We start from the raw sequence: 21,888 nt of genomic DNA on the forward strand, positions 1-21,888 counted from the left end.
CCCTTTTATTGTGTTTCTTTTTTTTTTTTTTTTAACCTTTTCGTCTTTTTTCCTTTTCTCCCTTTTTCTTCCTTCCCCCCTCTTCCTCCTTCCCCCTTCTCCTTTTTATTTTTTTTCCTTTTCGTTTATTTTTTCTTTTTTTTTTTTTTTCCTTTCTCCCCCTTTTTCCTTCTCCGTTCTCTTTTTTCTTTTTTCCATTTTTTTTTTACCTTTTCGTCTTTTTTCCTTTTCTTCCCTTTTTTTTCCTTTCCCCCTCCTTTCTCCTTCCCCCTTCTCCTTTTAAATTTTGTTTTTTCTTTTCGTCTGTTTTCCTTTTCTCCCCTTTTTTTCCCCCCTTCTGTCTTCCCCCTTTTTCGTCTTTTTTCCTTTTCCCCTCCCTTTTTGTCGCGCCCCCCCTTTGTGTGTGTGTGTGTGTGTGTGTGTGTGTGTGTGTGTGTGTGTGTGTGTGTGTGTGTGTGTGCCCAGGCCCCTCTTCCCGCCGGCGCGCCCCGGCCGAGGCTCCGCCGCGCGGGCGGGGCGTGGCAGCGCGGTGACGTCAGGCGGCGAGGGCGGTATAAGCGGGCGCTGTCCGGGTGCTGACGGCGGCGGCGGCGGCGGCGCGCGCGGGCAGGTAGGGGCGGCGGAGGCTCCGCGGCGCGGGGCGGGGGGGGGGGCGCGGGGGGGGCCGGGGCCGGGGCCCGGGGCCCGGGTGCCGCCGCCTTCCCGGGGGGGCCCGGCTGCCGCCCGGGCCGCCGCAGCGGCGGGAGGGAGGGGAAGTTGGCGGCGAGTTACGGCGGAAAGTTGGTGGGGTTGTGGCTGGCGGTCGCGCCGAGAGGCGCGTGTGTGACAGGCAGACCGGTGCCGCCCGCGGCAGCAGGTGACTGCACGCCTGAGCAGCACCGCGGGCACGTCAGCCCCAAAACGCGGGGCGGGGGGTTACCCTGGGCGCGGGCCGGCCGGCCCTCCAGATGTGTGCATACAGGAGCAGTCATTATGGGCGTTCGGAACTGCTCGGGGGTTGGGTTTTTTCCCTTCTTCTCACCCCACTGTTATTTTGTTCATGTTTTAAGTACCTTACACAGGGCAAAGTGCTTTTTTTTTTTTTTTAAAAAAAAAAAAGGAAAAAAAAAGGTAAATTTACTTCAGACTTGTTGTTTATTGCAAAAGTGAATGGGAGGGTACATGTGTGTAATATATTTCTTTATTTTACTTATGGAAAACTACTGTCAGATTCCCCCTCCGACTCCTCAGGGCAGGGACTCATCTATAAGAAAGCTTGAGTTTTCATTGGAAATTTTCACTAGAAACATTACAATCACATCAGACACGAGTGCTGAGAGAGGGCGAGAGAGAGAGAATTACTGCTACCATGGAAACATCCCAGAAAGGAGATTTATTTTTTTGTCTGTTTTGGGGGGAACTTCTGTCAGTCTGCATTGCTTTTGTACGTGTTAAATTGTGAACTCGATTGCCACATTTTGTAAGAACCTCTGCATTTTTTGGCCAAAAGGTGATTTTCCTGTTTGTTAGGTGTTTCTAGAGGAGAAAATATGCTCCCCATCTAGGCTTGCTTCACAATTAGCCGTCTGTAGACATAACAGCCTTTTTAGCATATTGTCCCCTGAGAGGCACCAAAGGGAATGTTTTACTATATATAGATCCTGAAGATAGTCTAAAATGTTCTCTGTTTTAAAAAAAAATACAGAATTGAAGTCTGAAAGACTGGGGAGGAGTCCTCTTACCCTACTTATCACAATAGATTTAATGACAAGATTTTATGACCTGAACTCAAAGCTTTTAAAAGAAATCATTCCCAATCAATTTGACAAGGCTTTCAAGTATCAGCTACCAACAAATTAGAAGTGAAAATTGAACTAGAGAAAAATTCACCCAAAATAAGTAGGGAGGAGCCAATGACCTGCTATTCATTCAAGGGAAACATCCAGTTGAGCAACATCCCAGTGGAACACTAAACTAAACTTTGCCTGCTTACGCGCATTTTGCTTTTAATGCGCTGCTGAGGACTCTTACAAAGGCTGTAACAATACCTAATTGTGTGCAGGGAAGGAGGGTGAGTTCCTGGTCTCTGGGAGTGGGAGGTGCCTGGCAGATAATTATGGAACAACTCTCCCTTCCCCCACCCCCCAGGAACGACAGTTTATCTTGCACTAATCAAACTAACTCTGTTAATAAACCAGTCTCTCTGCTGGAAAATAAAGTCTTAATTTTATTTATTTGCTACAGTAAGTAGCAAAGTGCTTTTTTTTTTTTTTTTTTTCATGGAGATGTACATTTATGTGTAGGACTAGTGCCTTTTCTGTGACATAAAATGAAGCTATGTGTTGTCTTTGTTTCAGGGAAAACTCAGATCTTGAGGGTGGGACCTTCTAATCAGTTGTTCTGAACTAACCCTTTGTGAAATCAGTGCTCAAACATATCGAGGCTTGTATTGTCAGAAATATTTGGGGAAATCGTTTGCTATTACGGCTGTTAGCTTGCCTAGGCATACTGAGGGGAAAACAGCAGCTTTCTGAATGGATAGTGCTTTGATTATTTAGTTAAGTCACATTATATTAGGAAAAAAAACTGAGCGGAAAAATCTACAAAAAAAAACCTGAGCTGAAATGAGCATATTCATGCTCACTTTCTACTTACAGCAGCGGGTAAATAGCGGTATACATAGCTCTTTCAGTCTGTCATGAATCACCAACATCGCAACAGGATGCTTTTACCAAGCCAAAAACTAAAGGAACCGAAATAGGTCAACTAATCAAAATGGTTTCTGTCTTTATTATTTATTTCTCATTATTGTACTTTGTTAATGTAACTGGATCAGAGAAGGGTCTAATCTGTCTCACGGCCCCAGCGTATCAGTGCCTGAGCATCTCCTAGAAAATGAGCGATGGCAATTTTTCCCTTGACTGGGTGGAGGGTGCTCAGCTCCCCGCAAGACTGGGCTTGTGCCGCTGTATCCTCACACGCAGCAGTGCTGTAAGCTTCTTAATTCAGTCAGAGGCATATTTTTCCCCACTTCTGTTCCAGAATTTATTGTTGGCTGGCATGAACTGGGCAGACTGACTAGACACGGGCTTCTACTGATCTATTCTAACTGAATTTAGCTCACTTTTGCCAATGGTCATGTTTCTGCCTGTCCAAGGACCTGATTCAATTTCTGCTGAAGTGAATGAATGAAATCACCACTCAGAAACTACCTGCTGAAGCTCATTTCCAAGATGGCTTTTAAAAGATTTAGTAAAATTATATTGTACTTTTAAGATAAATTACATAGGAAAATGGTTCACTCATAGAGCCTCTTAACTAAAATTCACTTGTAACGCAAATAATGTTTTTCTTTTAATGCAATACCAAAAAAGGAATAGCACTAACAGTAATGACAGAAATAAACTTGTAAGTCATTTTATATGCCATGTCCTCCACTTCATTACATTAATTTTATTGCAGTCTAGCACCATTCAGCAGTATTACCCTGGCATGAAATTAGATGCCCTATAGAACAATCTCACTAAATAATTCTGTATGCAGTTTTAATATTAATATTTTGAATGGCAATTAAATATATAGATATACTGATTTTACTATTTGAATCCTTAATTTTCATAATCAAAATGACATCTAGATTCTTCTATGGGCATTTCATGAGCTACATAACAGTTGTATTTTATACTTTGGTGCTGCCATTAGAAAATTGATGTTCATAAAGTACATTGAGCACAGAGATAAGAAATTTCTAGTGTAGGAAACCAATAGTTTCCAGTAAACTGAGAAATCATAGGAAATAATCAGAAAATCTCCAATTTCCACCAAAATATATGGCTTCCATGTATGAGTTATATTAGGTTTTCATAAATAATAAAAACATGTGTAGTACTGGTGGTATTCTTCATGATGAATTCCAGTTTAAAATAGCAATCTCTATTTTGCTTCTCAGTTTCCTAAGTTTGTCTCCACATGTTAACTGCTTCTTTTTTCTTCTTCTTCTCTACTTCAAGGAAATATTTTAAATATGGGAGAAACTAAAACCTTCCTGCTTGGAGCAGCCTGCGCTGTCACCTTTTTCTTTGTCCTAATCTGTTTGGTTGATGCAGCTTCCTTCCAGCAGCATCAGCTGCTTCAGAAAGATCCAGACTATGTAATGAAAAACTTACAAAGGTTCCCAAATCCTGATATGATCAAAGCTTTGGAATACATAGAAGATCTTCGCAAGCAAGCTAACAAGGGAGAAACCCCTGATTACAACTCTTATCAAAGTGTTCCGTATCTCCTGCAACAGAAAGAAAGCAAAGATCAGGTTCACTTACCAGATAACGTAAGGGATTCATTGACTGAAGATGAGTCCCAATGGGTTAAGGTAATGTTGGAAGCCTTGCGGCAAGCTGAGAAAGACTCAAAAGTTGGCCCAAAGGAGAATAAACCTTATGGTCTGAGTCCAGATAGCAACTTTCCAGCTGGAGTAACTGATGATTATGAGGCTTACAAGTGGCCTGAGAGGTGGCAAAAATATCTCAAAATGCCACTTGGGCACTATGAAGACAGTTCAAGAGACAGTCCTTTCAAGCGTACTAATGAAATAGTGGAAGAACAATACACACCCCAAAGCCTTGCCACATTGGAGTCTGTGTTTCAGGAGTTGGGAAAGATGGCAGGACCTAGTAACCACAAGAAAGAGAGGCTGGATGAGGACCAGAAATTGTATGCAGATGATGAAGATGATGTATATAAAGTGAACAACATTGCCTATGAAGATGTGGTTGGAGGAGAAGATTGGAATCCCATAGAGGAAAAAGTGGAAAGTCAAACCCAGGAAGAGATAAAAGATAGCAAAGAGGAAATCGATAAACATGAAGAGGAGATTGATGATGAAATGAAAAGATCTGGGAAACTCAGCTTCCTTGAGGATGAAATACGAAGAGACAATAAAGGGCAAATGTCAGAGGATGTTTCAAAGCTAATGAATTTTTACCTGAAGAGGCTGATGGGCAGTGCTGGGAATAGGAAATTAAGGACTGGAGGAGAAATTGAGGAAAAAAGAGCATCCACATTTTTTGATAAGCAACTTGATCCTCAGTCTATAGCTCAGCTGATAGAAATCTCAAGGAATTTGCAAATTCCTCCTGAGGATTTAATAGACATGTTGAAAGCTGGAGAAAAGAAGCAGCTTCAGAGTGAAAGGTTGGAAGCTGAGCAGGAAGCAGAATTCCCAGAAGACCTTGACGAGATCACTGAGCCCAATCTAGGACAGAGCGATATATTTAAAAATAATGTAAACTCTAAAAATGGGTACATGAAGCAGCCTCTTAATGTTATCCCAGAAAATCTACCTGAAGACCTCAATATTGAAGATATTGTCAGTCTTCTGGGAACTGAAAATTTAGCTAATCAGAATCCCTCCTACTTACTAAATCGTCTTAATCAAGAAAATGATTTGCCAAGATCATTGTCTTACATTCCCAGAAGATTGAAAGGACACCTATTTCCTAAAGCTGCCTGGATGAATGATTTGGAAAGGCGACAAATGGAGTATGAGAAACTGAATGAAAAGGATGAAGAGCTGGCCGATTACCTGGCAAAGGTGTTGGCCAAATATCCTGAAGTTATCAATATGAACCAGCTGAAACGAGTCCCAGTTCCAGCTTCTGAAAGCGACCTGCAGGAAGACGAGCGGCTGGAGCAGGCCATCAGAGAGCACCTAAGTCAGGTGGGACCACAGGAGGCTGCGAAGTTGGCTTCGCTCAGCAAAAGGTTTTCCATGGCCGGAGAAACCGATGACACGCAAAACAGGCAGTATCTGGACGAGGATATGCTAGCAAAGGTGCTAGAGTATCTAAAACAGGAGAAATCAGAGCTTGAAAGAGATCACATCACTAAACGGGCAATGGAAAATATGTAATTGTTCCCCAAATATTATTTCTCTTCAATGTGTTGACTTCAATCCCAATTCAGTTGTGATTTATTCCCACTCTCCCACTAAACAACCTGTGGTAGACTACTTACCATTGAACAGTCTGCATATCTTTCTCAGAGCTGTTATATTGGTTATTGATATACTTATATATGTTATAAATTATGGGGCAAAAAACGGAGTGTTTCAAGTGTTTTAAGAAACAATTTAATGGAATCAAGTAAAACTATAACATGTAAACAAACAACCTTTGCATTGTTAATAAAACATGATAAATGAAGAGTGACAATTATAATTTGGAATTTTTAAGATTAACTGGATTATTTTGTTACTGTCTGTAGTGGTTTTTGTGGAGTATCGAATAAAAAAATAAAGCATTATATATATATAGTTTTATTTACAAGGCTTTTTCTATTCAGTGTTTTATTGTTGATGAATAAATTATTTCTGAACAACAGACTGTGTTTCTTTGTGGCAGTTGATAAAATCATACTAATTTGAAAAGGAAACATATAATTTTACTTCTATAGACAACTCTTCTGGAGTCTATTATTTTACCGTAGAATAAGTTGGCAGCATATACTTCTGGTTTTCTGGGCTATAGGAACACTGGCGTGTTATCTTTAGGAGCAGTCTGTACCTGAAGAGCTTGCTGAAGCCAACTAGGGCAGTTACTTCATTACCTTTTCTGAAAACTGGGCCCCACATAATTAATGATTGTGTATCTCTTGTCATGGGAGGAAGATAAACGATCTGGCCATCTAAGCCAGACTCAATGATGAAGCTCTAAAAAAAAATACAAAATTGAACCTTTGCAGGTGAGTAGCAGCAGGTCTGGGAAGCTCCGATGAAGCAGCTGGGAGGCTCTGCAGAAGGTTTCCTCGCCATCTCTCATGATGGCTACCACAAAGAAAGAGAAGCTTCAAGGCAAGGCAAGCAGAGAACTCACCCCGTCCATAACATCATGTTTTTGTCTAATAAAAATATTATTTCCTATTTCATGAAATGACCATTACATGTATACATAACTATACACAGAACCTTTATTATTCACTACATTACCTGGACACTTGAGATTTCTCTTGAGCTTCTGTTAAGACCTGCAGTGGATGTTCTGGAAAAGCTCTGGCTCTTTTACAGACGGAAATGTGCTTGTGTAACTCTGTGAGTCAGACATAGGCTTCACTAGGACAGCTCAGGCATAAGCATTTCCAGGATTATACTTTAAAAGTGGTTTTCCCTGTGGTATTCTTCAGCAACTCACCTCTGCTAAGTGAGGTGGGGATGATTTTTGGCGAGGCAATGTCTAACGAAGCAAAGTACCTAGGCTGCAGAAAGAAGAATTCATATTCTGTGTCACCATTACCCTGGGCAAACACAGACGATAGGAGTTCAGTCAGAGCTCTTGCTTTGGGCCACAGCAAAATCTTTCAGTTTCCTTTTACTTGGATGAGTCAAAACGTTAAACACAAACCTGAAAAAAAACGAGTTAAATTCACTTCTGTTCTCTAAAGAAGGACAGACCTGTTGCCATTAGAGATGCACTTGCTTGGGAACTTGGAATCACTGCATTTTATTCAAAACAAAATTGTGCTTTAAACAAATAACATTTTCTATCACCTTGGTTCCTAATACTGTTATTCTCCTTAATCCTAATACTGCTCCTGCAACCCTCATAGTACAGAAAATTTTATTTTGGTCAAATCAGTAGCATTTAATACTTAAATACATAAAATCAGGGAAGAGACTTAACTGAATGTTTGCTGGGTTTAGAGAACCAGTTTCACAATTTTATATTTGCCTTCCAAGGTCATATTTTTAACAGGAGACTTTATTTACTGCCCTTATTCACACGCAGAGTACCAAAGCCTACCTCCATAGCCAACTCGCTAGACACTTTGTATTTTTCCAGCGCTGTAGTTAAATGCTGGGGTTTTTTTGTTTTTTTTTTTTTTTCCTTATGGGAGGAAAGAATTAACTCGCATCAATATTTTCATAAAAGGAACTAATGGTGAGCCGAAGGAGCACGGGGCCCGTGAAGGCCCGAGGGGCCCGGCTGGCACAGGCACTGGCTCTCCCGGGCGGGACGAGGGCCTCTTCCCGCCACGCCCTGCGATGCACCAGCTGAGGAAGGGGTTGTCAATCTCTGCAGAATATCTCTCCCAGAAGAGGGATTTGTTTTTGAGAAGGCTGGCTGCGCAGGCCCCGCTGCCGCCCAGGGCCAGCGGCCCCTCGGGAGCAGCCTGCGGGCCCACGGCCGAGGCGGGCGCGGGGCCGTGGTGCTGGCCCAGGAGGACTCGTGCTCCTGCAGCCTCCCGCCCAGGCACGGGGGGATCGCGCACCCCGGGCACGGCTGCGACCCGCGTGGGGCCGTGCTGGGCCTCGGGCACTCACAGATTCGATGGGGGCGTACGGTGGTTGCAAACGTGCAGTTCAACACACTTCATGAACACCATCATGATACCAGGCTAAATAATCAAAATATATCTTTAGCAGGGCTTGGCAAAGCTCACCAAAGACAACGGTCTTCCCGACTTCTGCACAGACCCTGAAACAGCACATTTCTCCTGCCTCAGACAGCTGAAAGCACGAGCAGGATAGCGAGGCAGCTCTGAGTGTGTTTTCTTGCGTTTCATTTTTGTAGCAGCAGCCTTAAAGCACGTGTGTGTGTGTGTGTGCCCTCTGCCCGCAGCTCTGGGCAGAGAGTGAAGTCACACCAAAGCTAACACCTTGCACCACTTGTGCTAACCACACAGCCACGGTACAGTGCATGTTGCTGGTTTTGTCCTCATGGCTAAAACAGGTACAAGTTTATCTATTTTTTTCACAGTGAAAATTAAAACTGCTTTTTTTTTTTTTTTTTTCCCTTTTGCTGCCCCCTTTTCTTTCAGTGGTGACTTAAAAAGGAGTTTTTCCATGTCCCCCCTCCAGCAGCTGCCAAGCCACAGGCTGGGAGGAGCATCACCCTTGTCCCTGCGATGCAGGGCTGAGCAACATGTTGCTATGGCAGCCGGGAGGCAGCTGTACCACCTCCCAGCATCACATCGCAGCACCGAGGAAACAAAGATGAAAATGCTTTGAAGTTCCAAACTTTGCTTCTGCTTTGTCCTAAGATTGTGCTCAGATGGCCTCTGCCACAGCCCAGACAGCCCTGCCGTGGGTCCTTGCACGGCGCTGTGATGTTCCTCTTTCCCTTGAGCTGGTATTTGTGGCACGCAGTTCCCCTAACGCCACCAAAGGTCCCCAGAGCTGAGGGCCTTCCTAAAGGACTTTGCTCAGAGTGTATTCCATAGTCTCATTAAGTGGAAAACAAAGCCACCAGGCAGTGGGATTTATGGTTTAAAGGGTTTGGGGCTTTTTAAAGTTAATGTATAATGTTGACTGCGTCAAAACAATGATGTTTTAAAGCAGGTATATTAACGTAGCGTGCTATCATTATTCCTACCTCTTTATCTGATCTCATTCTTTCCAAAAGAATGGTTCCAGAAAATGGACAGAAATTCACAGGTCCCTGTTTCAGCCATTATTATTCAGCCTTGAACATATACCAGGCAGTAATATATCTCATTTACAAGGTGTTTGGAGGACCTTGAAGAGATGCTGCACAAAATAGACATGGCCAAGCATGACTGGTGATAGTTTTAAGTTCCTTAGTTTCACTCCCCTCATACCACAGCCTGTAGCGCTCCCTTCCCCTGGGCTACCCAGGCTCCAGAGCTGACCAAAGCCCCGGGGAGCTGTTTGGCATAAATGCTGCCTCTGAGCTCTTATTCAAGGAGAGCTCAATGAAAATTTTGGATCTAAGGAACCAGAGGTACAAACATATGCGTGAAAGGACAGATTCTTTCAGAGACTGTGTAGAAGAGGAAATAAGCTTTGGAAAATACAAACCTTGGCATGAGTAACTGCAGCATTTTTGAGAAGACCATCTCACTTGCAGGGTGTGCAAGCCATTAGGGACTTTGTGCAGTTCTGTTATTTCAAGCTCAGCATCCCTTTTCCTGTTTATGAAGATGAACCACAAACAACATTATATAACAGAACTACGTGGAAGTTTCAAGCTGATTTCAAGCTAAAAGTGACATCAGTACCCTTTCCTCTTCTAGCCACAGAAAGTAGCCAGCTAATCTCCCTGTGAAGTACTTTATTTCTAACAAACAAATCTCCAACTCCATTTTGAAAATAAATGAGCAAATACTAAATAAGAAGCACCCTCTTGTTAGCTTCATCTGCCCCTTACTATGTAACCAAAGCTCCTGCAGAAGAGCAGATCGTTATACCTGAATATGCAAGACAGTATTATCAAAATGTACATCATAACGAGATCTGCTCCATTAAACCACTCCAGAGTGGCCCCCTGCAGAAAGGCTGTGTAATGCTTAATTGTTCTTAATAGCCACTACCACTTCTGCTTTCATTTGTCTGCATTTTATGCTTTCCTTATGAGTGTGATGGGACAAACAGTCATGTCATTAATAATGCACACAGAATACATAATCTATAATAGATACACTATCAAGCTTATTATTTTAATTATATACAAAATAAAGTGACCACCCTGCAATTTTTACTCAGGTAAAGTAAGGAGTAGATTTTTAATTCTTCTTTTGTGCTACAATTTGACAGCCTCCCAGATGCAGCTGGTTTGTACTCTGTTTATTAGTGGCTTTTTGTCCAGCAAAGAAAAATGTTTCTGCTCACACGTTCCTCTTAAAACCTGCAGTAAGCTTCCTTGTGTCCTCATACTTAAGGTCCTCCCCAACAAGCAGATTGAACAGAAATTTTGCATTTGGTCTGAATATAGCAAGCAGCTGAGCACCTTCTTCAAGACCCAAGGGAGTTCTTCTTTGTACATATACCAGAATTCATTGTATGGGTATCCATAAAAGTTAATATCTTTTTTGTTTTTTCGTTAATTCACATGCTACTGCAAGTGTTTTGTTTACATCTGCATCTTGATGTCTCCATTATTTTGTCAGCTGGGGCTCTTAAATGAGAACATTTGTTGATTCAAAAATTAATGTAACCACATTACCTCATCTAGAGAAATTAGATTGTTGCAGTTATTTGTTTCTAAAAGGGTATTTCCACATTGCAGTTGAAGGGGTTTGAGTTGCATACAATGAGACAGTCATTAGTGTTTCTCAAAGCACTTTACCAGATACCTTGTTTTGCAGGTGAAGCGACATAAGCCATCTGTGATTTTCTTACCACAGAAAAGGACAAGCCAAGGCTGGAACCTGGGTGTCCTGAGCCGTGCTTTGCTTCACAGCTTTATTCTTCCATTCTTGCTGTTGCTAGCTAACGAGAAGACTTATGACTCAAACCTGCTTCTCCAGGCAATCCTTACCAAGACCAACCTTCCATTACTTCAGGTCAAACACAGCATGTGGGAGTGGAGGACTTCCGTGGGCAACAGCCATGTGGGAGCTGCAGTCCCTGGAGCATCCCTTACCTCCCCCCAGGAAGCACAACACCGATCAGTGGCTATTTACTACATGATGCATAAATCTTCACAGACACAGCTGGATGCCAGCTGCACTTTGCATTTGTTCAGCTACCCAAGTGCCTCCAGAGAGGTTTATCTGAGCTGCAAGGAACTCCAGTTAGCAGCAGCAGGCGGGTGCAGAGCCTCTAGTGCACAAAGTGGAAAGGAGAAGCCCTGAATCAGAGCTGATTATCTGAAGAGCCACGTTATTCCTGACTTTTGGATCATTTAAAAACATCTGAGATTGTTAATAATTCATTTGCAGATGTTGCAGAGCTCTAAATGTGGCTGATTAAATGCATTTGACGTTTCTCTTGAGAGAGGCTGTTATTCCAGGAAACCACTCAGTATCTGCAAATGTCTTGGAATTACCGTATTCAAAATTACGGGTTCACTTACAATGTTTTCCCCTTGTAAAGAAAGAAAACCAACCTCTGATTCCAAATGTAATGTACGCTGGTGAATAACTACAGTACAATTATTTTAAATTCACCACAGCCATTCAGCAGATCTGCTATGGAATGACTAGCAGTCCAATGCAGAGAGCTCTGCCTTCCTCTGCTGAGAAAAAAACCCTGCAGACAATGAGACATGCAGGTCCTACACGCTTGGGGGAGGAGAGCTAGAAAGTGGTTGTTTGGCAACTCCCCAGCTCCTACAATTGCTGCTCCGTGATATGTTTCCTAAAAACCTTCCTGGTGTCTGCCTGAAAATAGAGGCCCTGACTTTATCCTGGCAGAAAAGCCAGCCTCTTGTGGGATGTCTCAGGAGTGCAACAAAGCTGCTAAGCCCTCTGGGTCAGATGCGCAGGATCCAGGACAGACTCTAAAAGAAATAATAAGCTTTATACAGCCTTTGTGGCTCCCTCATTATGTCACCAAATCTGAGTCTACCAGATTTGTTTGGCTTCATACTTAAATTAGAGTAAATCTCTTCTGGTGTAGCTGTGCAGTGCGCTTTGTACCGCTTCATTTAAATGCTTATATGAGAACTAAGCATTTATGCAATTGTGAGCATGTATTTTTTCAAGGGGTGACCCACATCAGGGCAGTTCTACTGCTACTTTGCTTACTGCAGTGACCACCACTGGGGCATCTCATCTACTGGAGGTGGTGGGATCCACCCCTGCCAAGACTTTGCACAGGGTTGCCTTGGTAAAGCCTTTTTGGGTTAGTCTCTTGCCCAAAGTTCATGCCAACACACAGAAGAGGAGGCACAGTGTGCCTGTCTGTTGAGATCTCCAGGTGAAACATGTGGCAGTTCTTTATTGATTATTTAAACTCTTTCCAAAACCATACTCCCTTTAAGTGGATCTTTTTCACAGCTCAAATTTTAGATTTCATTTAGATTCACATTGTAAATCTGTTGCCCTTAAATGCAAAAAGAAGCCTCCCATCCCCACTTTTATGTGACCTCTTTGACCTAAGAGAAGGTGTCAGACTCTTTGGATGAGATGCAACACATAATTTCTGCAAGGAACACATTTTCTGCCATGGCTATGAGTTTTGTCACCTGCTAATAAATGTCATAGCAGAGCAACAAACCACTTAGACAGTACCAGTACTTGAACTCTCATATTAAGTATGTAAGAGCCAGGCCAGCAACATTATGTACAGACAAAGAAAAGATAAAAATAAAGATAAATCTTTAAAGAGGATAAACCCAACATTCTTTGCTTGTCATTCATGTGGCATAACAAGGGGAGATGTGATAGAACCCTGCAAGTAAATTTTGGGATGTAAATATAATCTGAGAGGAAAACTGTTTTCCACAAGGCTAAATTTACTCAGATCCAACATACAATCAACTGATTTTCCTCTTACAAACAAGCGTACAACAAGGTAGAAACTTTCCACCAGTGGCTAGCACACTGAAGGAGACTAAGGAAAAAAAAAAAAATCTGAAAATTTTATTCTGTATATAAGTCTGCAACTACCATCATATTTCAGCAGTTAATTTAGACAATGGAAATGTTACTGTACAAATTCACAATTCCTTTAGTCTCACCCATGGCCCTGAACTTTGCTTTCCTAGAAGCAATAGTCAGGTTGAACTTTATTTACACATATTCTTGGCTTTCTAACTAATATTTAAAAAACACCAGCCCCCCGGCCCTCTCTTCACTGGAGTGCATGGTCTGAAATTGGTGCCACCACAGTCACACAACCTTTAGGGACGGCCGGGGCACAGTGGCCACTTTGATACCACAAGGTTTTGTATTCTGCACTTCTGAGCCTCCCCCTTGAGAGAAAGGAGTTGTTTCATCCAAAGGATCTTTAACCGCTGGTAAGAGCTCATGGATATTTTTATTCTGGAAAAAAATTACTGTTGGAAATGCCACAACTATGAGCAACTGAAAAAAACCCAACAAAATTGAAAGGAAATTTATCAAATCCTCAAGCTTTATAATGTCTTTCTTACTTGTTACAAGAATACTGGGTTTTGTTTTAGTTTTATGCTGTTTCTCCTCTGCTCCTTTTAGAGCCAGCACGTTGTGCTTAGCTGATCCTCCACAAGAGTTCAAAGCTTCTGGCCACTTCCCAATCTGGCAACATCTTTTACATTGGTCTCATTTATGTCTGACACAAGGCAGGTGAATCTAATAACTTCACATAATTCTGTACTGTATAACACTATTTGTTTCCATGCCAGTAAATTTTGTGATATCCCACATAATGAGGCCATATTTAAACTGAAGCTCATCCCCAGCCCAGAGAAGGTGTGGGACAGGAATCACAGACCCAGCCTCCACCATGGACAGACCAATGTTCAATGCTGCCTTTGCAGCCCCATCTCCACCTCCCTAGTGTGGGGAAAATCAGGGACACCAGTGTAAATATTTTGAGACACACCAACAAACATATAGCTAAAATATACAGTTTAATATGTAGTTACAACCCCCCACTTTGCATGGGGAGCCACAGAGCAAGTCTGATTTTCTTCAGCATTGCTTTGGCCATGAAGTTCCTATAAGGTAGAGACGATCGCTGCTTCATGCATAGATGGCCACATCAGACTCCAAATCTCTTGGCTCCAAACTACAATGCTATTTATAGATCCCACTTATCCCTCCCTGCCTGCGTCCAAACAGGCTGAAGTATCAACTCTGAAAATATAAAACTCTCTTCAAGCACAGAGATGATAACAGAGTGGATGTTAAGTAGACTGGACATTAAAAAGATGCTAAGATAAATTGTTGCAGGCAGATCGAGTCCCTGAGGAACAATATTTTGATAACAACCATCCAAGAAAATCCTGATGTGTGATCAATATAATCAATACTATTTTCAAACACCTTTTCCCATCCATCTGATCTACAAGTAGACTGCCAGAAAATCAGATTAGCTTTATTTCATTAACCCTGCTAAAGACAACGTGTACATTTTTAACTTAATACTGGATGCTCAGTGAAGTGCTCTCCAAAGCCTGGTGATGAATGTGGCTGTGGAGGCTTCCCATCCCTATCACTTGGCTACCACCACCCCCTGCCACAGAGGAGATAAATGAAAACTGGCAGCCTGGCCATGCCTCAGACTGATGGAGTTGTCTGGGGGAAACTGGAGTGGCGACTGCCTGCAGATCAGCAGGAGTGAGAGCAGCCCAGCTCCCCTGGGCAACCTCAGGCTTTGGGGAGCCTCTACCTTTGAGCTGACACCTTGCTGCTTACTTTCTTGGCTAACCCATTTGTTAATCAGGTTGTGTAATTTCCTTTTCTTCCATTTACCATCCTCCTGGTTTAGCTCAGTGCATGACTCAGTAAGCCTGGCTTAATCATCTTCATTATAAATTCTGAGTCTATTTCCTTGATGATAAAGTTCTTGCTGACCAGCTTCTACAGCTAAAATATCCAGAACAGGAAAAAAACCCTGTGACTTCACCTTTGGATTGTGGGTATTTTTAAAAATTAGTTCCTGTGCTACAGCACCTTTCCAAAGAAGCAGCCAAAAGCAGCAACAGACTGGTTTCTAAACATATAAGAGATATGACCTTTTAAAAATACATATTTTTACATACCAAAATGTGAAGATAGAGTAGAATTTAGTTAACCTACACCAAGACTGTTGGGACATTTGCCTTTTTCCTAAGGAAATAACTTTGCCTTGTAGCTCACCTTTTATAGTGCACGCCTTTCTCCCTGTGCAATTCAGTATCCAGTATTCAATCTCATCAATAGCTAATGCTGATGTCCTTAGGAAATGAATTTTTTAATAGTTTTCTTGGTGAACATGTGTTTTTTGGCATCTGAAAATAGATGTACTATATTTCTAGGCTAGATGCATATTTTACCTATTGAGCCATACATTTCAGTATGTGTCAAGATGGAAAAATAATTTAAACAGCCATTTGCTTGACAAGACATGATTATTTGTCCTCCTACGTATGCTATGAGTACAGAGTTGGATTTATAGCGTGCTCTTTTACTTTACATCTTTCAAAAGCCAAGGAAAGGGGAGTACATTGCTTTAACAATTCTTGGTGGGTGAGGACAGGAATTGTAGAATGTGTATATATATATATATATACACATATATATACACACACCTTATAACAAAGGCTATTGGGATATACAAAACAGTGGGTGCTTTAGTTAAGCTGTTGCTACAGTCAGGAAAAAAAAAGATGGGAAGTGATCAAGCGAGCCCCTGCTCAACATTCGTAGGTTAGGAATGAGGCATGGGGGACCTGTTCTGCCACCAGATCTGACTCGTGCAGCAGGAGATGGGTCTTCAGCTTGACTTTCTCACAAGGAAGGCACTAGACCTGGCTATCAGTGCTTTCACTACTTATACAGGTTTCTGATAAAAGAAATGATAGCCAGGGATGTTATTCTCCTAAAAATATTGTGACCTTTGGAACTGCAAAATAATTTGGCTGCCTAAAACTGGGAATCTACATTAAAAAAGCTCATCTTTCAAAGCTGCTATGCCTTGGCAAATCTATGAAAATGTTGAAAACGTTGGGCTTTGCTTTTCCTTATAAATAGACACGTTGTCTTCTGGGGTAACTACAGCTCTGCTGACTTCACTGAGCACAGAGGGTTTGGCCATCTTAACAAATATTTATATAGAGACAAATTATCCCACAGGTCTCTCCATGTTTCAGCATGTGACAAATGCATCCAGCACCCTCGGTAAGCACCAGTCCCTGCCCAGGGCACCTCGCCTCCCCCCCCCTCCCCGTGCCCCAGCGGGCAGTAGATGGCTGACACGGCCCGGGGACACAGCTGTGGCAGGATCGCCTTCCCTGACCCAAGAAAGAGGAGAGCCGAAGAGGAAAATGTCCACAGTCTCTGCGAAAACATCAGAGGCAGCGCTGCTTTCTGCTCATGCTTCTCCTTGAAACCCACTGGTGTGTTCCGCTCGGTGTTCATACACCCTGTGCAAACAGGTAGGGCCCGTGGCCCCTGTCTCCCACGGCCCCATGCTGTTCCCACCCGGCTAGCTCAGGACAAGCCTGGGATCTTGGTTTGGGAATCCCGGGCTGCTCCCCACTGCCCTGGGCAAAGCTCCCCCCGCCCCTCCCTGCCACCCCTCACTGCCTTTGGGCTGGCTCTTTTCTTTCTTCATCAGCCTGATTAGCTCTGTGACTACCCAAATCTGGGGTAAAAACAGAAGGTAATGGCTGAGGCCGCTTTAGGACAGATTTGCTTACAGCTTACCCGTGTTACATTTTCTCCAGTGCTTACATGAATCAGAATATAAACAAAGTCTCTCCACTTGAAAAAACCCCAAACCCTTAATTGCACACAACACACATTTTTATACAGATCTTGAAGTTGTTTTTAAAGCTCTTCTATAAAAATAAAGTACAAGATGAAGATAAGAACCATCTCAAGATGAAATGGACTATATTCTCTTCTGAAAATTCCCTTTGTTTAGCTTCTGAGGGTTTTTTTCCTTTCCAGGAATCTGCAGACTGCTTTACTCAAAGGGGACCTAAATTTTTCAGGAAAAATAGTATCTTGTTTCAAGAAAAGAAAAGATCATCCACCTCTTTTAACCTAGGAAGCAGAAAACCTACTTTCCAGGTGTTTCTGTGGTCAACAGCATCTGTAACAGGCTTTGTGCGTTCCTTCTTGCAAGAGAATTATTGAAGAATTAAATGTCATACAAGCGTATTGAGAAAGCTCTACAGCTCATTGCAAAACATTCTACATCAAAAATAAAGTATCCTCCCTTGCAAGAAAGTATTGTGACTCCTGAAAAGTCTGACAGGGATCATTAATGAACACAGCATATAGCAGCTGTAGCTCTGTTCCTCAGAACACGCCAGTTTGCTTTCTTCACCTGTGATTTGAAATCTGATATAATTTCCAATTTTGCAATGCCAGGAGAGCAGTTCAGCTGACTTTGAAGTTCATTTCAAGAATATGGTCCAATTTAGCAAGTAATTTGCAGAGACCATCCCTCTGATTGCAGCATGTTTTTTCTGCCCATTGCAGAAAGCATGAAGAGGAAGGCAGGCAGCAGCATTAGCGACCCCACATAATCCACTCTAAAACAAAATGGGATTGTAAATTGATATAATAAAGTGTTGAGATGCCAATTAGCCACTTTAATACAAATTATTTTTTATGTATAGGGTGGTTCTTCCTTAGACCCAAAACTGCTATAGCTCTGATGCTAGCACCAAGTCATGAGCTAAATGAATCACAGAGCCAGATTACTGCGTCTGCAAAGAATGTTATGTTTTTGAGTCTAACCTGATGTTAAGCACTTGCAGGAGATCTATGTGTGTGCACAGGCATCTGTCAGATGAAGCAATTCCCAGGGGGATTTTTGGTGAAGCATCTCCTGCACGCTTGCAAGGTTGGAAGGAGGCTCACGCAAGCGGCCAGAGGTTTGGGTCCACCAAAAGGCATACATCCCTCCCCTTCTCTGCTATTCCTGGTGAGTACTGGAGGTCCCTTTCGGTGAATTCACCCCTTCTCGGGCACTTCAGTGGCTCCTCCAAGCCCAGAGGTGAATCCCATCTCACTGAGGTGGGCAACACAACAGTTCGGTGGGGCAAATGCCAAGTGTACCAATGTTACCAGAAGGACCCTGATCTGAGAAGCTTATCCATCTGTTCCTGCTCTATCAGACTGGTCCAGTTACTGGTCCCTACATTCCTAGTCCACCTTCAGAAGGCCAAGTCTGTAATTTAGCAAACATGAGGCAGCAAAGAGGAAACAGGCTGTGTTATCTTCAAAGAGAGATGGCTGGAGCATTTCCAGAAAAATCTGGAGGTTTTTGCTCAGTTGTTTTCTTCATGACACCCGAGCTGAAACCAAGCCCACAGGGTGGGCTCCCTGCACCACCACGTGAGCTTTCTCGGCTGTGCTTCCCCGTGTCCCCCAGGAACACAAGCTCTTCTCACCCGTGACTCAGCACCCCTGTGTGCTGCTCCCCCTTTTCTGCACGGGCTTCCTATGCATCCTACCTGCACTAGCCACACCACCACCCTATCTGGTCCCAACTGGCAATTAGAAAATAGCAACTGGGAGCCTGTGGGCTACTGCAAAGGATCCATGGCAGTCCAGGAGGAAAACTGGTCCATTGCTGGTCAGCTTGAACAGACAGTGCTGCAGTCCATGCTGACCTTGGAAAATGGCTAAGAGACCACAGACTGAGCAAGAGGTGATGCTATGCAACATACACACAGGCAGAAATAGGCTGACTGACTCATGGCTGAGGTTGTATAACACAACAAATACAAAAGAGGGATTATAACTGCATCAAACTTGGCTTTTTCTGTTCAGCTTCTAGGAGTGGAAATACTAAAAGTACCAACAAGTACTCTGGCCAATTTCTGCAATACCTAAAGCAACTTCAAAAGTCCATAAAGCAACTCACAAGTCCTTTTCTGGATGGGATTCAGAGCATTTGCTGTTATTGGGGAAATATTTTATTGCATTCTGGTTTTATCCTTTGCAGAGCTGTAGCAGAATCCATTATCACTTGCCCAGCTGTGCTCTGTTAATAAATACCTACAGAGAAATTTATGGTGAAAATCTGATTGCACTGAGCTCAGTGGGAGTCCACCACTGTCGTCAGTATCTCCCAGACTTTGTCCTGGTCTTTAACCATGTCTGTGAAATAGGTCCTGTCCCTAAGGCAAAGCTCTAAAGCTCCCTCCTGTTTCTAATCCTGTTTCTAAGCTTTTAAATCTTGTGTTAAAATCTGCCTTAACCGAGCATTAAGTTCTAAACCCTTTCCACAGATCCAGAAAAAATATCATTATGCTCCTACATTTAAAACAGAAAAATTGCTCAAGATTTTGGTAAAAAAAAAAAACCGTAGCTGTAACAGGACTCTTATAGCTACCAAGTGAGATTTATCTGATGACACAGACAGTCCCAGGACCAGCTCCTGGGAAGCTCTCTGCATGTAGGTAGGAAGGTAAGGCTAAAGGAGAAGCGTTAGAAAGCAGCAGAACTAAAAGCACCCAGCATGTGTGGTTACCTCCAGAGATTCCAGACAGCCATTTCCATCTCCTGATGTTTTCCAGCACATGCAGAGGCAGGCTGACGGTGTACCCGTCCTGATGAGATACTGGTTCCTGTTAGGAGCAGCTGCCTCTGTGCCATTCACGCAGGCACACGCAGAACAACTCAGGAAACTTAGGAGAGAAGGCAGGATAAGCTGTTCTTCAATTTCCAGTTTTGTTATCCTTGTTCATCTGGTTTGCTTGCTTGTCTCCTGTCTCCCAGGCCTGATCTTGAGAGTGATTTTTCTGCTGGGGTAATTTCTTTCTGCTGGACTATCTGCCTTTTTCAGGCTGATTGTGCAAGTGGAAATGAAATTCTGTTGAAACAGATTCATTAAAAGAAGATTAGTAAGATTAGTTGATCTATAACTGGTTTGTACCTTCCTTGTTGAATGCAAAGAATTGTGCTACAAACAACAGAGCCAAGGGCCAGCCCTTCTCTGGAATCGTACAACATGGCTCCATCTATTCTGGACCTATCATCAGCTAGCTGCCAGCAAATGGATGATAGCTTCTGCAAGTTTCTGTTGCTAAACATTCACACACAGACAGAAAAAGGACATTTGTGGCAAGCAAGAAATATCAAACATGTACAATGCAGTGCTGCTTTTTTACAGGAAGGCGGGCTCGGGGTAACTGCTCTCATCGGCACAGCACACCAGACAAAGGGAAGCTTCATTTTTAATGCACTGACGCTGTTCAACCACCAGTGATTGTTCCATGGCATTAATGGAAAGACAGAGAGGTATTTCTAGCTTCCTTCCCCTAAGACTTTCAAAGCTGGTTTCAGGAGTGCCTTAGCTACTCACAGCCACTCTCTGAATTGCTCAGGCAATGGGTTTCCCACCCTGGGGCTCCCTGAGAGCTTATGGGACTGCCTGTGGTACTCGACCATGCCTGATCGCTGTGACCTGCATCTTCTCATCCACACACACGCCCATCAGCAGGAGCACTGAGTACCTAACAGGAACCAGGTGTTTTCCCTGACACCAGAGCTGGAGGAGCATGGGCATGGCCCTGGGCTGGACAGAGGGAGGGCGATGTCTAGCAGTGCTTTGAAACAAGGGCTTATCCCACCCGTGCTGCCCCACACACCCCTGCCTCTCCAGCCTATCCCGTGGGCTGCTCCTGCTGTGCCCAGCCAGCCTCACTGCCACGGTGCCTTCTGCTGCCTTCTTGTCCCTGGCAGGAGGAGGAATGGCAGGGGACCCCCAAACTCAGCGACAGGAGATGGGAATGAAGGGTGTTTTGGTGTTTGGGGACTGGAAGGGGCCAGGCCTAACCAGGAGCTATGGATCTCACAGGAAAAAATCCTCCCAGATGAATCGTGTTCACCTCAGCCACACTGGAAACCGTTACTGCATAGTCGATGCTAGACAGGATTTAGTTCTTTTTAGAAACAACCGCAATCTTCCCCCTTGCATTTTCTGCTGTCTGCTTTTGTTTCCAGATCAGGAAAAAAACAGACAAACAAAGCAACAGCAAAGAATGAACAAAACCAAGGTGCAGCAAGTCAGGAAGATCAGAGGGAAGGCAGATCAGGAGCTCCCGTCCTTCCCATCTCAGAGCATATGAACAATCAATGACATTAAAAGCAGCAAACACAGAGCTGGTGCCAGGGAGAGCTGTTTCAGGGAACACATAATTAGACCAAGGAAAGCAGTGCTACAGATGGACATCCAGGGCAAGAACGATTATCTGTATAACAAGAATAACAGAGTTTTAATAGTTAATGATCTTAAGTGTGCGAAAATCATATAACATGACACGTTCCCCAGTTTAAACCAGTTGGGATTAGGAGAAACCCTCACAGGAATGCAGACTAGCCATAACAGCTAAAAGCAAGGCTCCCCAGCCTGCCTAGGAGGTGCTTGGAGCTCCCTATTTGCTAAAGACCCATCTAAGCAGATGGACCATGGGCCTGCTTTGCTGTAGCAACACGCTGCCCTTTCCCCCGTTACGTTCCCGTTATACCTACGGTGCATCGAGACGAGCACAGCAGCAGCCACCAACCCATCCCGCTCCGCAGCTC

General features: G+C 43.3%; 1 protein-coding gene and 1 long non-coding RNA gene across 3 annotated transcripts; one reads left to right on the forward strand and one right to left on the reverse strand.

Annotated features, from left to right (window-relative positions):
• The first annotated feature begins 541 nt into the window (after positions 1-541).
• SCG2 (secretogranin II) lies at positions 542-6,356 on the forward strand. The gene is made up of 2 exons (XM_042799302.1): positions 542-610; positions 3,990-6,356. The coding sequence occupies exon 2, from the start codon at positions 4,004-4,006 to the stop codon at positions 5,885-5,887; it is 1,884 nt and encodes a 627-aa protein (XP_042655236.1). The 5' UTR covers positions 542-610; positions 3,990-4,003; the 3' UTR covers positions 5,888-6,356.
• A 562-nt stretch (positions 6,357-6,918) lies between these two features.
• LOC116964776 lies at positions 6,919-20,160 on the reverse strand. Of its 2 annotated transcripts, none has more exons than XR_004408943.2 (2): positions 19,832-20,160; positions 6,919-7,373 (listed from the first exon to the last, which is right to left on the reverse strand). It is a non-coding gene; the product is annotated as an uncharacterized LOC116964776 (long non-coding RNA). The 2 variants fall into 2 exon arrangements; XR_004408942.2 differs by lacking the exon at positions 19,832-20,160 and adding an exon at positions 9,791-9,952.
• Positions 20,161-21,888: the final 1,728 nt, after the last annotated feature.

This window comes from Tyto alba, unplaced genomic scaffold (genome assembly GCF_018691265.1).
Source record: "Tyto alba isolate M040663 unplaced genomic scaffold, T.alba_DEE_v4.0 Super-Scaffold_10, whole genome shotgun sequence".
Taxonomy (NCBI): domain Eukaryota; kingdom Metazoa; phylum Chordata; class Aves; order Strigiformes; family Tytonidae; genus Tyto; species Tyto alba.

Excerpts from the sequence above, each read along its gene's own strand:
- SCG2 (XM_042799302.1), top strand. The coding sequence starts at position 4,004 with ATGGGAGAAACTAAAACCTTCCTGCTTGGAGCAGCCTGCGCTGTCACC.